Source organism: Aethalodelphis obliquidens, unplaced genomic scaffold (genome assembly GCF_003676395.1).
Source record: "Aethalodelphis obliquidens isolate GAN/ISIS:26980383/991018 unplaced genomic scaffold, ASM367639v1 scaffold12, whole genome shotgun sequence".
NCBI lineage: Eukaryota > Metazoa > Chordata > Mammalia > Artiodactyla > Delphinidae > Aethalodelphis > Aethalodelphis obliquidens.
In genome coordinates, this window is record NW_020837956.1 from 23,029,551 (window position 1) to 23,045,446 (window position 15,896).

The 15,896-nt window shown below is 55.0% G+C and overlaps 1 protein-coding gene across 1 annotated transcript in view; it reads right to left on the minus strand.

The window, feature by feature from the left end:
* Positions 1-5,602: 5,602 nt before the first annotated feature.
* KCNK3 (potassium two pore domain channel subfamily K member 3) overlaps positions 5,603-15,896 on the minus strand; it is a 38,721-nt gene continuing 28,427 nt past the window's right edge. Inside the window, exon 2 of the mRNA XM_027113629.1 lies at positions 5,603-8,866. Within this exon, the coding sequence (XP_026969430.1) occupies positions 7,947-8,866 (920 nt within the window). The 3' untranslated portion in view covers positions 5,603-7,946. The remainder of the gene's footprint in view (positions 8,867-15,896) is intronic.

Sequence of the window (15,896 nt, forward strand, 5' to 3'; positions counted from 1 at the left end):
TTGTCTTTTTTTTTTTTTTTTTTTTGTGGTACGCGGGCCTCTCACTGCCGTGGCCTCTCCTGCCGCGGAGCACAGGCTCCGGACACACAGGCTCAGCGGCCATGGCTCACGGGCCCAGCCGCTCTGCGGCACGTGGGATCCTCCCGGACCAGGGCACGAACCCGTGTCCCCTGCATCGGCAGGCGGACCCCCAACCACTGCGCCACCAGGGAAGTCCCTCCATTGTCTTTTTAATTCCTCTCCCCAGCCTGAGACTGTGGAAGGGCCAGAAATAGAAGGAGGGGGCTGGGGAGAAGAGCATGCCTCCTCCCCTTTCTAAGTCCCTTCGGCTGAAGGATGGTCTATTCTGGGAACAGGGAGAATATGAGCATTAAAATGGATCTGAGATTAAAGTTTTAAACTGGACTAGACTGGCCTGGACTTCCTGATACCCAAGAGCGACCACAAAGCTCTGGGATTAGCCCCAGGTGATATTTAGGAGACAGGAATGGGAGCTCAAGCTAGTGTTGCTAAAGGCCGTGAAGGGAGGAAGAACAAAGCCATTTCTCCCTTGGGGTCCACCAGGTTCAGACAGTACAATAATCCTGTTGCAGGAGCCTGAGGGCCATGGGGCTTTCAGCTGCCAGTAATGGAAAACCCATCTGGGTCTTACACTTTTTGTCTCCTGTGACGAGACGGCCTGAGGTCAGGGGTTCCAGGGGCCGCTCACTGTCACAGTGACAAATAAGCTCTCCACCTTCTCCTTCTGCCATCCGCACTGTGCCCACGATGTCTTCTCTCATGGCTGTCACTATTCCAGGCATCACACATAGACCTGGCAAGTTCCAGTCAAAGTAGAGTGGCATTTCCTCCCTTGTGATTTCTTTCAGGAAAGCCTCTCGCAGTAGCCCCCAGCAGACTTCTCTGAAGAACCCATTAACCAGAATGGAACACACTCGTACTAATTCAGTCTTTGGAAAGCTGCCTGAGGTCACCGTGATTGGCTTATTTCCTGGAACAGGCGTTGAGGGAGGGTCAGCACCTGAGGAATGTCTCCCTCTGCCATCAAGGCAGAAGGGCGCAGGGATGGCCCTTGATCAGGTAACCAGTAGTGTCTGTCACAGTGGTTCACACGACAAGCTCCGGGAAAGTTTTGCTGGGCTGCAAGCTCAGCGTGAGGCGGCTGCGCATATGTCAGATGTGCTCTTAGGCGGCGTTAATAGGAAGATCCAGAGCAAGGGAGGGGATGCTCGTCACCTCTGTGCAGCTGGACCACACATGAGGGATCAAACTCCTGGGGAAGAAGTAACCTGAAGCTCTTCCAGAGGAGGGCTGGTGAGAGGTCTAGATGTACTGTTTATGGAGGTGTGGCTGAAAGAATAGGACATTTAACCTGGAGGAGACTTAGAGGTACCTGTCTACGTGGGGAGCCATCTTGAATCCTTTAGAGCAATGCCCGAAACAGACGGAATTACTTCCTGTGGTTCCAGAAGGCACAGCCAGAACTGGAAGCAGTTCTTGTCTCAAGAGAAAGGATATGGTCAACGTCTCCATGTGGTCATTAGAGCTGCTTTTCAGTGAATGAAGGGGCGGCCTCGGAGAGCAAGGGTCCTGTAAACCGAGGCTGTATGGCCTGGTAGGGAAGATGTTGAGGCAGTTCTTATTTTGTGGGGAGGCTGGACTAGATGTATTCCAGGCACGGATGTGCCCTGGAAAGTGCCTGAGCATTACAGCCAGAGGGTCCTGGGTGCGGCTTTGCCACTTACTATCTGTGTGACCTTGGGCAAGTCACTTAACCTCTCTGAGTCTTACCTTTCTCATCTACCAAAATGAGGGTAACAGCACCTGCCTCACAGGGTGGTTGTGAGATTTGTAAAGTCTGTGGCACGTAGTAGGTGCTCAATAATGAACACACCCTTGATTCTCCGGCACGTCCTTTACCTTTGGAGAGAGGCTGGCACAGTACTTCTGGCAGCCAAAAGTTTCCTTAGAAGTTTTGGTGGCCTGAAATAAGGGCAGAATGAGAGTTTTTATGACAAAGGTGAGGCCCAAGCACAGCACAGCCCAGGCCAGGCTCCCTGCCCCAGCGGCACCCTCAGTTTCCCCAGCTGGACCTGTGCAATCTGGAAGGACGGTACCTCTCAAACCCTGATGCTGGGTCCAGAACAAGCCCAGGGCTGTGGGCCTTCTTCCCACCACTCTGATCCGGTAGTCAGACCAGAATACTCTGTAGTCAGGGAGGACCTGTTCACGTGTTCCCTCTTCAGGGAGGAAGAGTGTTGACGTAGGGACTTGGCCTGGGTCAAAGTCACGACCTTCTCCCGGGGATCCTATGGCCCTTCCAGCTGAAGGGCGGGGGTTGTTATTAAGGGCATTGTGCTGCCCTTAGTCCAAAGTCCATGGCTCTGGACAAAGTTGCTCAGGGCTCACGGTGAAGCGGGTAAAATGTTCATGACTCCTTGTCTCCTTCTGCTAATAGGTTCTGTGAGTCACATCCACCTGGGCCTCCCCAACCCATGGGAACCAGCCTGGCACACTGTGGGGGACACTTGGGGCCCAGAGGTACTGGGGCACACAGGGAGCTGTGGCCCGGCACAACCATCAACAATATGGAAGTGAATGTGGAACAGTGCCGGCTCTCAGGACCTCAAGTCTTTCTTTAGTTCTGTCATCTGTAAAATGGGAGCGTTAATTCTCACCTAAATCACCGAGTTGTCTGACGAACCAACGAGAGAATGAAGTGAGAGGGCTTTGTAAATGGAAAACGCCCTTAGCGTGGATTTTCGGGGAGTTCACGGCCAGAGAAGATCATGGAGTCAATTCCATCACAGCCCCCGTCCTAAGGGTGGCACTACCCACAAGGCCCTCCCCTGCAGCTGGGTGAGTGAGGGACGGGGCTGTGCGTCTCCTGGTGTGTGTCCAGATGTAGATGTGCGAAATTTCCAGCATGAGTGAGAGTGACTCAACCTCAGAGATTAGCAATTAGCAGCTTTCATCTGAAATCAGAGTCAGAGGCTGGGCCTCTGCTCTGTGTGGGTGTGTGGGGAGGGATTGTGGAAAGCGAGGCTATCGGATACCAATCCTGGCTACACCGCTATCTTGCCTCCTGACCTTGAGCATCTCACTTCCTCTCTCTGAACCAAAATCGCTTCCTCTGAGAAAGAGGAGCCGGACCACACATCTAGAGGAGTGTGTGTGTGTGCGTGTGATGCTTTGCAAACTTTGACCGAGGTGATGGCAGTGCCTGAGGCTGTTGTCCCAGCATCACTGGGCAAGAGGAGGGGACCGTGTCCACTACAGACTGGGCTGTTCAAAGGCCCCTAGGGAAATGAAGTCTCAGCCTTCTAGGCTGAACCCAGCTTCGGGAGTGACGGGGGGCTTAAGCGTCATGCTACTCAGTGCAGACGGCGAGGTGTGCCCTGAGGTGGGGCTGTTGCTTTTTTCCTCTGACAGTGTGTCTGTTCTGAAGTTCTTCCCTGGCCCTAGACATCCCTTCCCTGCCCTTGGCTTCCTGAGATAAGTTGTAGTGAAGCTAAAAGAAAGAAAGAGCTGAATGGTCCCATCTATGGGATGCGGGGACTGAAGATGGGACAGAATTTCTTGGCTGCCTCAGGACCTGTCATCTTTGAAGGGAGACATTTTTAGGTTATAGGCTCCCCACTCACCAAGATTCTGAATAAGAAATGACACGTCCTAAACAGCTCTGCGGCTTCCACCAAACTTTTGCTGAAGACGTGGACCACCTGGGGACAGGACGCAGCAAGGTGGCTGAGAGCTTACGCCTCGGAGTCATCGGGCCTGGGCTCAAATCCCAACTCTGCCACCAGCCCACCGCCTGATCTTGGCAAGCGAGCTACTCCGAGCCTTGGTTTGAGCTAACGTGTAATAGGGAATAAAACAGGTATTTCATAATGTCACGGCCTTCAGTTATAGAAGGACTGATAAGCTCAGCTCCTTTTGGAGTTTATTGAGGGGGTAGGATCAAACGTCTCTCTTCATCAGACAGGTTTCACTAGATCAGCGTTTCCCAAAGCGTGCTCTGTGGGACCCGGGGTGTGAGGAGACGTCGTGCAAACAGAAGGGCTGGTGCTGGGAGTGATTTTGGGCAATGCTGTGAGTTTAAGCACAGGTAAACAGCTGGGTCTGCCGTTGGGCTTTTCAGAACCTTCACTGGGCTAAGATGTCTCGGGAAGCTCCACACTTGAGCGATGTGTGCAGTGTATCTGACCAAGGAACTCTTTTCGCCACAAGGTATAGCATGGGACGCGTTTTGGGAAGCGTTCCATTGCAGACCCTTTTCTCTCTCAGCTCCCAGGAAGCTTCTGTTTCCATCTGAGGCTGGCGCAGAGGAACCACTTCAGTCAGAGTCTTGGTATATTTATACCACACCCCACTCTGGGGTGCTGGTTTTCTATTTTTGTTTTGCTGTACATATATTTTTTTTAGTGCAGGATGCCTCAGAGGCTGTGTGGAAGTGAGGAGGGTGGGGATGGCATCACCTGGAGATAAAGAGCCCACGGTAGGACCGAGGGCAATTCTGAGCCATTAGGAGCTGTGGGCAGGGGCTGGGGTGCAGGTCACTGCAGCCACGATTCTGATCACCCCTCGGAAGACTGGGATGACTGCAGCCCCTTGGGGAATTCCTTCGAATTCTGATTATTTCACCCTAGGCAATGAAGAAAGGAGGGCAAGCATCAGCAAGTTTATGTCCTGTAGGAACTGCCTAGGAAAGTCAAAGCGATATTGGACTGGCCACTGCTGACCTCAAAAATGACATCGTTTAACTTAGCTCTTCTAAGAAAGACAGAGGCAGATAGGCCGTGGGCAGGAAGCCCTGGCTTTTGATGAGGTGGTCTTGGGTGCGGTGAGCCAAGGGGAGCTCAGGGCCGGTTGTGCCGTGGTCACCCCCAGGGCCGAAGGCCAATCAGTGTGTCCCAGGGGCCTGCCTGCAGCCGCAAGGAGCAGCCAGGAGCGCCGGCACACAAGGCTTGGCCGTGTCCTGCCTCCTGCATGTGCCACCACTTCTTTCTTCGACCCCTGGATCCCCAGTAAATAGGTCTCTCTCTGTATTTTTCAACTGACCTATGTGGGTGGGTGGGAGGACTGGGACAAAGCAGCCTTACCCACACTGCCTTTATTTCTCTAGTGTATTTCAATCTGCAGGGAGCAAACCATTAGTGGGGAGAGAAATCAATTTAGTGGGTTGTGACCAGCATTTTATAACATGAACTAGAATAGAAAGTATTAGAATGCATTGGCTGTAGTAGGGGTTGAGTATTGCTTCATGAAAGAAAGACAGACGGGGAGACAGGCATGGGTTGTGGGGTCAAAGGCCACTGTGGATCGTACTCAGTGGCACCTGGAAGCCACTGGCTCGCTGATTCCAGGCGCTAGCACCACTGCAGGATGCATCTGCTTCCGGGTCTATCCTGGGCTCTGGGGCCCAGTCCCAGGCTGTGTTGTCCCTCCACACCCAGAGGAAAATGTACCTGGAAGAGAGGTGCCCGCAATGTATCTCACCCCTGAGCTGCGTCTGCTGGGTGTGTCCTCAGACCGCAGAGGGGGAGTGGCCACTCCCTGGCAGTGCCAAGGGTACACGATGACAGAGGCAGCTGAGCCTGACCCTGGTCTCCATGGACAGCATTTATTAGGTGCCATTCTCAGTGTGAAGACAGATAGGCAGGAGGGGCTGAAGGGAGGCCGTGGCAGCTGCGGCCTGTGGGGTCCAGGGGCTGCCCGGGGTGAGGGTGTGGGCGCAGGGGCATGTCACCCACACGTATTGCATATTCTGTGGCAGTGTGCCCAGGCATAAGGCATTGGGGAAGCAGAAAGGCTGCCTTCAGTGGGAGGGGGTGAGGGAGAAGCAACACCGGCCTTCCAGTTCCCTAGGAAAGACCTGGCCGGAGACCGAGCAGTCTGCCGTGCTCTGCGAGGGCCATTCGGCCTCCCTCCCCACCATCTCCCTACAACTTTGGTCGTGGCTCCCTTGGGACTGACGGGACAGGACCCCTCGAGGGCAGGGTCGCACACCGGACAGAGGCACCCCAACATAAACACAGAGGGCAGCCCCGGCTCCTGGGCCCTGCTCTCTGTGGCACCTGGGCAGCCAGGACGCTCCACACTGACACGGCATTCACACACAGGCCAGGCCAGACTTCCCTCCCGTGGTGCCCAGAGGCCGGAGCGCAGGGTCAGGGTGGGGCTGAGGCTGATCCCCCTGGGGGCCCCCACTACAGCTTCCCTGAATGCCAGGGCTGGCCTCGCTCAGCAGTGTTAAGGAGCTGACACGGGAACAGTAAGAGGGGGCAGCTGGAGGGGGAGCGGCCCCTCACCCATCCCTTGATGCTGTCTGAGTCATGGTCCCAGCTCTAGCTCTGGGCCCTGACTGTGGAGCCCAGGCTCTCACCTCCAACTGCTGCTCTGTACCTGGGCTTCTGGGTTGCAGGTGGGGTAGGCAGGGGGTACACCTGGGAGGAGCGTTCCTTGCTGCAGCTATGGCTTATCTCTAGCTACTTGGGACACAGGCACCAACACTGGTTGTGGGGTCAGGGTTCACGTCCCAGGAGGATATGCCTGCCAGCTCTCTAGGCTGCTCTGCCCAATTCCCCAACTCCTAGAGCTCCAGCTCCTGGCCTTTCTGCTGTCAGCCCCAGCTCCGCTTATCTGGCCCTAAGGACTCCCCTGTTTGTAAGTAGGAAGTTCATCGACTGAGTGGTCCTACCCTGCTTCAGCAGCCCACTGAGAGCCCTGCCTCATGGCCAAGCAGAGGAGCGGCTGAGCCCAGCACTGGCTCAGTCCTGGGCTCTGGTTCTGGTCTAAGGCCCAGTTGCCCACACAACGCCAGGGTGTGCAGGCTGGGAACTTTGCTTTCAAAGAGCGGGAAGAGGAGTCGAAAGAAAGAGCACTTAGGCTCAGAACAAACAGCCTGGTTCTTGCTCCCCTCTGCCTTTTGCTACCTGTGTCACCTTGGGCAAGTCATGTCACCTGTCTGGGTCTCAGTGTCATCTGTAAAATGGGCATGACAACTCCTGCCCTGGTGACCTAACTGGGGTGTGGTGAGAATCAAACGAATGGGTAGTCAGGACGGGGTTTTCAAACTCATTTCACGGATCTAAGAGTCGGTTATTAGCAGCAGCGGCCAGTGATGGCAAGGAGGAAGTTTTCTGTTTGATTTCAAGGGCAGTGTCTGGAAGGCTGGACTCCCTCTGGCCCCACATGAGGATGTGACTGGAGGCCAGTTAGCTCTCACCTACCAAGGGGACCACCCTGCAGACTGTTGGACCCCTGCCTCCCCCTTCCCTTCTCCACCCCTTCTGCAGCCTGCCTGTCCTTGCTTCCATCTGCCTGCCCTCTGGGGACTAGCTTTAGGGACTGCTGGGTTTCCATTTCCTCCATAACTGCAAAGCCATGCAAAACAACACAAAAGGTAGTGGGAGACTGGGAGACACAGCTGGGGATGAGGAAAGGGAGTGGGACTGTGTGGGGTGACCTCGACAAAGACACCCTGACTTTTGGAGCCAAGGGAACGTGGGAGACCTGGCAGGACAGAGGTATAAATAGAGATGCAAACTTACACGGAACACGAAGTTCCCTCCGTAAGGGACAGGGGGAGGGGTGATGGTCTGGTTACCAGCAGGGCCTCTGCGAACTGGGGAGCTCCTTATTTTTCCAAAGGGATGGGAGGCTCCCAGCTTCTGCCTTCCCTCCCCGACCACCCCCCCCCCAAAGTTTCACATTTCTCGGAATTTGCAGGGCGCAGATGCGGGCTCCAGGGGTCCTCAGAGCCCCGGCTCCTGCCGGCTGGTGCAAGCAGGCACAGTCGGAGATGGGGGGTGGGGGGAGGGTGGTAAGGGGTGTAGGGGCGCCAAAGGCGGCTGGGGCGGTCTCTTCGCCGACCCCGCTGCTCCTCCGGGCAGGAGCCCCCCGCCCCGCCCGCGCTCCCAGGTGCTCCAGGCCCCGCAAGGCGTTCACACGGAGCTCCTGCGCTTCATGAGGCTGCGGAAGGTGGACAGGCTGTGCAGGCCCGTGGACACGGAGCTGATGGCGGAGCGCTGCGCCCCGCTGCAGAGGCAGCGGTGCGAGGGCGTGTCGCTGTAGCGGCCGCCCCCTCCCGGCGACGAGTGGCTCTGCTCGACGCACGTGTCGGACGTGGAGAGGTCGCGCGGGATGATCATGGGGATGGAGTACTGCAGCTTCTCGCGGCTCTTGTACCAGAGGCACGAGCACATGGACTGGAAGTGCAGCACCTCGGCGTAGACGTTGCGGAAGCCGCCGCCGACACCGCCGCCGCCTGCCGCAGCCGTGGACGAGGCGGTGTCCGTGGTGTGCGCACTGCCGCCCGCGCCGCCGGCGCCGCCGCCCGCCTGCCCGTTGCGCGTGAGCAGCGCGCGGTGCTCGGCGTCGCGCTTCTCGTCCTCGGCGTTCATGGTCATGAAGCGCAGCACCACGAGGTTGAGGAAGGCGCCGATGACCGTGAGGCCCGTGAGGATGTAGACGAAGCTGAAGGCCACGTACTGCGGCTGCGTCTGCAGCGCCTGGTCCTTCTGCAGCGCCACGTAGTCGCCGAAGCCGATAGTGGTGAGCGTGATGAAGCAGTAGTAGTAGGCCTGGAAGAAGGTCCAGTGCTCGTAGTAGGAGAAGGCCGCGGCGCCGATGCACAGCGTGCTTATGCACGAGAAGAAGCCGATGAGCACCATGTTGGCCATGGAAACGTCCGCGCGCCGCATGCCCAGCCCCCTCTTGGCGCGGTGCAGCAGGTACTTGACGAAGGTGTTGATGCGCTCGCCCAGGCTCTGGAACATGACCAGCGTGAGCGGGATGCCCAGCAGCGCGTAGAACATGCAGAACACCTTGCCGCCGTCGGTGCTGGGCGCTGCGTGGCCGTAGCCTGGGGGAAAAAGGGGAAGAGGAGATCAAACACGTGCTAAGGGGCTGCCCTTCCAGAAACCTGCCTCCCTTCCCCCTACTCTCCCCTCTCCTTCCCCAGCCTCGCAGAGTCTGGCCTCTTTTTCCTTTGGCCAAAGAGAAGGCGACTCACCGTTATGGGTGCATCCTTGTCCCTAGGCACTGTGCTAGTTCCTTGCTGATGATTTCTCATTTACTATCATGACCACTCCAGGGGGTAGGTAGGAAGGAAAGAGGAAGCAGGGAGGGTTAAGTGACTTTTCCGGGGTCACACTGTTTGGAGGCAGAGCAACGTGCGTTTGAATTAGAGTCTGTTTGGCTTCAAAGACCTGACCATTTTCTCTACCCAGAATAGGAGCTGACTCGTGCTGCTGTTGGGAACTTAGTCTAGAGGCAGCGTGGATAGCGTGAAACAGTACTGGCAAGTCAGTTGGGATACCTGGATTCTAGTTTAGTGTCTGTGGGCTTTGGACTTTTTCCTTCTCCTCTCTGGGCCTCGGTTTCCTTGACTATAAGGGGTGGAGGTTGGACTGAATGAGTCCTGCATCCTGTGATTCAGTGTGAAGGGAGGGACCCTGGGGGTCCTTGATGATTTCCTTGCTTCCAGCCAAAGCATATGGGGGTAGTTCGCCCCTGGGGCCCACCAGTCTCCCAGAGGCAGCTGGCCCACCCATGTCAGAGGAGGAGAAAGGAGACAGTGCCCTCCCCCCATGAATCAGTGCTCCAGAGTCCTCATCAAACCCTCTGTGGGGCCCTGGGATCATCCTCTATGCCTGGCCCCAATGTAGGGTCTCTCCTCATGGGGATGTGGCATTGCCTTTGTCAAAGCAAGGGCCCTGGTTGTCCTTCCAGGTGTTGCTATCACCAGTCAGACAGTCTCAACCCTATCACGCCCAGCCATGCCCCTCAGCCCTCACCCAGCCAGGAGCCAGGCAGAGGCAAAGCCTCCCTCTGAGCCAACCGTCACATGGCCTAAGTCAAGAGTTCTGCCTGGAGACCTAGAGAGGAAAGGACCCTAGATGGGAACTCAGAAGCCCTAGGCACAAGTCTGGCCCTGTCACTAGTGGCTGTGTGACCTTGAGCCAATTACTCCCCCTCTCTGAGCATGTTTCCTCATTTGTAAAATTATGTCTGCTGGTCCTGGCCCTGCTTCCTTCACTGAGCTATTAAGATATTTATTACTTTTATTAATAGGATTATTATAATAAAGTAATGCTTTCCATTTTTCCCACCTTTTAAAGCCTTATCAAAACTTAACTGAGGGCTTCCCTGGTGGCACAGTGGTTAAGAATCTGCCTGCTAATGCAGGGGCCACGGGTTTGAGCCCTGTTCCAGGAAGATACCACGTGCCACGGAGCAGCTAAGCCTGTGCGCCACCACTACTGAGCCTGCGCTCTAGAGCCCACGAGCCACACTACTGAGCCCGCATGCCACAACTACTGAAGCCCAAGCACCTACAGCCCGTGCTCCGCAACGAGAGAAGCCACTGCAATGAGAAGCCCGAGCACTGCAACGAAGAGTAGCCCCTGCTCGCCGCAACTAGAGAAAGCCTGCGCCCAGCAACAAAGACCCAATGCAGCCAAAAATAAAATAAATTTTAAAAAATTAAAAAAACCAAAAAACTTAAAAATGCTGCTTCTTCTCTGCAGCCATCCTGGGTTGCTCACAGCTGGAAGTGATCCCTGCTTTGAGTGGCCCTGAGAATGTTCAGCTTTGAAGTCCAGGGCCAGTACTACCACCAACCCCTACTCTGTCACTCAGGTCCCCCAACTGTAAATACATATGTACGCTAAGTACTAGCTTGGGGTGGGTGGGGGTGGGCACTGCTGGACTTTGTCATGTTCCTCCCTACCCCCCCCACTCACTGCCAGCCATGACCATGGGCTATGCCCAAAATATGTTTGTTGAATTGATGGCAAGGCAGGATACCGTCTGCTTTGGTATGGGATCTGAATTCAAATCCTGACTCTGCCATGGACTGTGTGTTTTCTAAAAAAGAAAACCTCTCTGAGCCTTAGTTTCCACATCTGTAAAATGGGGCTCATAAGTAGCACCTGCATCACAGGACTTTTGGGGAGAAATAAGTGAGATAATGTGTATAGCACTTAGCACGGAGTCTGGTACATATGAAGCACTCAGTAACAGCTCAGTAACAGCTCACAATGCAGTGCCAGGTTTCCCTCACATTTCCAAGAGATCACCTAGGCTGGCAGACGGCTCATTTCCAGTAAGCTTGGCATCTCTGTCAGCCTAAAGCCATGTGAATCTTAAAGCTCAGGGAGGTCGGGGGACTGCTGCCGGGGTATGTGAGGCTGTGGGCCGCCCTTAGAATGGGCTCCCCTGCTCCCTGACCGTGGCATCTAGCTGGTGACTGTGTCACCCTTTGCCAGGGGCCTGGATAGCTGAGCTCTTGAGCTGCCATGCCTGGCCCGTCTGCACCCCAGCAGGGTGAGAACAGATTGTGCCCGCCAGCTCAGCCACAGCAGCCAGACCACAGCTCACCTCGACAGCTGGGCAGGCTCCGAGTCAGAGCAGCTCATCATCCTGCCCTTCCCTGTCCCCCAGGCCTGCGCAGCATAGGATGCGGGGGAGGGCACAGCACTGTGGCCACGGCTGAACAGGGATAGGGAGGCATGGACCAGCCCCGGCTTGACTACAGGCTGGCTGTGTGACATTGGGCAAATCCGTTCCCCTCTTTGGACCTCTCTCGTCTGCTCTGCACTCTGGGGGGTTGAGCTACAGCTGTTAATCCCCACCCTGGCCACCACTGCCAGAGCTGCTGTCAGAAGTAAAGGAGAGGGAATTCCCCGGTGGTCCAGTGGCTGGGACTCCACACTTCCACTGCCAGGGCCCCAGGTTTGATCCCTGGTCAGGGAACTAAGATCTTGCCAGCCGCGTGGCGCAGCCAAAAAAAAAAAAAAGGAGAGACTGGACGTCAAAGCACTTTGGAACCTGTGGAGTTCACGACAGAAGGAGCAGGGAGGGGACTCACAGGGGAAAGTCGGCCTGAAAGTGCAGTCCTGAGCGGCAGGCAGTCCCTGATGGGGTCAGGCAACTACATCCCAGCGTCAGGGAAAATGACCCCCTCTCACCACCATTGCACCTCACCTGTGTCTGTTCATAAGCTGTAACTGCCCCCCGGTCCACCATCCTTTAGGAAAACCCAGTGCCTGCCGGCCTGGCAGCCTCGCTACCCGCTGTGGGCTGCCCACAGAGCCCCCCGGCCCCAAGTCTCATGCTCCGCCACGGCCACTGTCCTGTGCAGTGTTGCCCCACCTTTGGGGTCTGGTGCCCTCCAGGGCCCACCCTCACTTCCTACCACACACTGAGGCTGCGCATCTTATCCTTCAGATACATTTTTAACTTTAATTCTCCAACACTTGCTGCAAGGTCGTTATTATGACTATCTCCACTTTATAGTTGGAATAATGAAAGCTGGAGGAGCCTCGTGAGTTGGCCAAGGCCACTAGACTTTCTGACTCATCGCTCATTCTGATGCCTCAGAGCCAGTTTATCACCCAGGAAGGCGATCAGGATGGGAAACTGAGACCCGAGAGGAGAGCAGTCCATTTGGAGCCCCGTCCTCAGCCACTGCCCTGAGCTGGATGGGGCGGAAATGGCAACAGGGGTGCAATGCCAAGGCATTCAGATGCTTCTCCAAGCATCGGGCCTAGGGTCAGCATGCCCCCGCCCCTTCGCCTGTTCTATTGTCACTGGGTGAAAGGGCGAGGGAGCTGGGAGGACCTGCTGACGTGGGCACCCAGCTTGGAGGGGCGCCAGCTGGGGTGGAGCCACTCCCAGGGGGCCCTGGAACTTCTGGGAAGTAACTGGGAGTTTGGCAAGGCCTGTCTGCCTGCCAGCAGGCCTGCCGCCTGCCCAGTGCTCAGGCTTGGTTTCTACCAGGGAGAGGGGGCAAAGGGAGTCCCCGTTTTCTCCTTCCTGTCCAGCCCTGCGCATCTCAGGATGAGGCGCTCCATCTGTCCTTGTGTGTTGCTGACATACACAGAGGCTATGCTCCGGGGCTGATTCTCTGAGGATCCTGCCTCCTAATACGTGATGGAGCGACCATCCAGAACTCACGCCCTGACCCTGAGACTCTCGACCCTGCCTCTCAGAGAGCTGACTGGGGCTGTTCCTGTCCCCTCTTCTCCCAGCTACCCTTCCTGAATCCACCATATGCTCAGAGCCAGAAAGGTCCTTACTGACCATATGGTCCAGTCCTTATATTGTACAGATGAGGCGACAGAGGCCCAGAGAGGGAGAGTGACCTGCTCAAGATCACACAGCTAGTGAATGGAAGAGCCAGGACTATAACCTGGGATATTCCATTCCAAACTCAATGCTCTGTCCTCTGCCCTATGGCTCAGTATAACCAAGGTTGACCTGTTCATTCAACCAGAGCCCAGCAGCCCCTGCTTGGGAGCAACCCAGCTAGGAGATGGCCTAGAAACCTGGCTGGAGCATAGAATTTACCTGAGGAAGCCAAGTGGCTAGATTTAAAAATTATGTGGCTGGACATAAATATTAATTATGAATATTTTGAGACAGCAGGAAAAATTAGGTGGGATGGGAGCCCCGGGGCCTTAGTTCTTCTATTTTCCTCCCAACATCACCAAGGGCCTCAGAAACTGGCCAAAGCTCTGTCTTCCAGGGAGATGCAGAGGGTTGGGGGGCCATCCCTCCCTCTTACTGAACTTTTTCTCTCTGTGGACTATTTCCTTCTAGTCGAAGCACAAATAATCAGTCTGAGCCCTTGGTCATGGCCTTGGCTGGATTGAACTCAGCTGACTGTTCCCATTGACCTCACATACCTGCCAGCTTGAGTGCCTGACCTCTTACCCCTGGCCTAGCTGGCCACAAAGTTAGAAAGCTGACCACAGCCTTGGGTGGAAGAAAGAGCTTGGGACTAGGAAGCGGGAGATCTGGGGGTCTGACCTGGCCCTAACCATAACCAGCTTGTGCCTTGGGCAAGTCCCTTTTCCTCTCTGGGGCTCAATTTTCCTCATCTGTGACATGGAAAGACAGGACAAGATAAAGGGTTCCCACCTTTTCCCCCTGCTATGGATGCCTTTTTTGTTTTTTTTGTTCACCCACACCCATTCATACAGTCTAAATTTTTAAATATTTTACATATGAAGTATAATATGTTGATCAGTACAGTGTAGCTACTACCTAGAATAGGCACTGCATAGATAATTGTGAAAAAATGAATTATTTTCCCATCAAAATTAATTAGGAACTCATTTCCCAGTCAGAACTTCTGATTAGCATGGGATAACTGATTCTGAGACTGAACTGTTATTATTATGCTTTTGAAATACTGAAAATGGATATTTCTACTTTCCACGGGGATCTCTGCCGTTTAGTGGTATAGGTGAGAACAGACTCTGGAGTCAAACAGCTTTCAGCTTTGGCCAGGTTACTTAATCTTCTAAGCGCCTCAGTTTCCTCATCTGTAAAATGGGAATAATGATGCACTTACCTCATAGAGTGGCTCTGGGGATTTGATGAGTTAGTTGACTTAAAATGCTTAGGATGTTGGGATCAATAAATATTAATCATTAGTATGAATATTTTGGGGAACATCAAAATTAGATGGTCTTTAAAGTTCCTTTCAGCACTGACATTCTGAGATCAGTGTTTCCCAAAGGTAATTTCCTGGAATACCAATTTCATGTACTATTAATAACTGTTGGATGGATGAGAAAAGTGTTGCTTGGTTAAATGAAATTGCAGGAATGCTGAATTCAACTGCATTTGTTGTCATCTGATTTAAGTGGAGGCTTCATCAGAGCCACAGACGTGTTCAAGAGCAAGGTCAGTTGAAGTTGGGAGAATGTGCTTAAATTTTCCTGCTAGTATGACCTTGGAACACTTCTCTCACAGTGCATATTGCTGGACAAGTGTTCCCTGGAGCACAGTTTGGGAAACGCTCCTCTGTAGCAACAAGAACTCTAAGGTCCTTCTTCCCGGTCTCTGACTTTGAGATTCTCTGGTGTCCCGTCTCTGGTTGGCCCAGCCCTTCCGTAGATTAGAAACACACAGCCCTTGGCAATGCCTAGCTGCAACCTGTTTCTTGGTTTCCCCGCAGACCTAGTTATCTAATGTAAATATGGCCCTGGCTGGGCTAATGTTTGCCCTGAGAGAAGATGGATGAGGTGACCCGTGGCCAGAGGTACCCAGAGGCTGTGCACTCTGGGCCAAGCTGGGCTGATGGAAAGCTGCACCTGGGGAGGGGGTGTGACCTCAGCATGCTGTCTGGGTCTGGTGGGGCAGCCGGAGAGGACTTGGGGTTTGAGGGAGATGGGGCGGCTCCAGGGGACTGGCTGTGAGACGTAGGCACCCCCAGAGGAGGCTGAGCTCTCCTGCTGGGCCTGCAGAGGGCACCTCAGAAAGGTCCACGGAGGACCCTGAGGCACAGACAGGGAGCCGCCCCCTTGATCTGGAGGTGGCAGCAGTGAGAAGCCAGGAAGTAGGACCGGAGGCTCCGCAGGGACCTAATTGGTGTGTTAAAGGAGATGGGGCGGAAGGAAGCTGGCCCAGGCCCTGGGAGGGAGGGAAGAAAGAGGCTGCCCAGCTTGGTGGAGATGGGGAGGGGAGCGCAGGCCCTCTCCTTCCATCCTGCAGGATCCAGCTCAGACCTTGCCTTTTCCAGGAACCTTGGAGCACCTCCCCAAAGCTGGAGGGACCTCTCCCTCTGCCTCGCTCTCAGGCCTGGATTTCTGCAGAGGAGCTCTGCAGGGCTCTGAGCCCCCGGAGGGCCTGCAAGTCCCCTGTGTCCGGCACAAGGCCGGGTGGGTGCAGCTGCTCAGATAACGCTGTTCAGCCCAGACAGCCCAGAAGTATGAGATGTGGATGAGAGAAACTTCCCCTAGACACCCAGCAGTCGGCGGCAGCAGGGGTGGGGAATAAGAGGAGGGCCCTTTGTGACTCACAGCTCCTGCCCTCCCTGTGGCCCCCAGGACTCTGCAAAATGAAATCAGCCTTAGGGCCCAGAAGGAATCCCTTGCTGT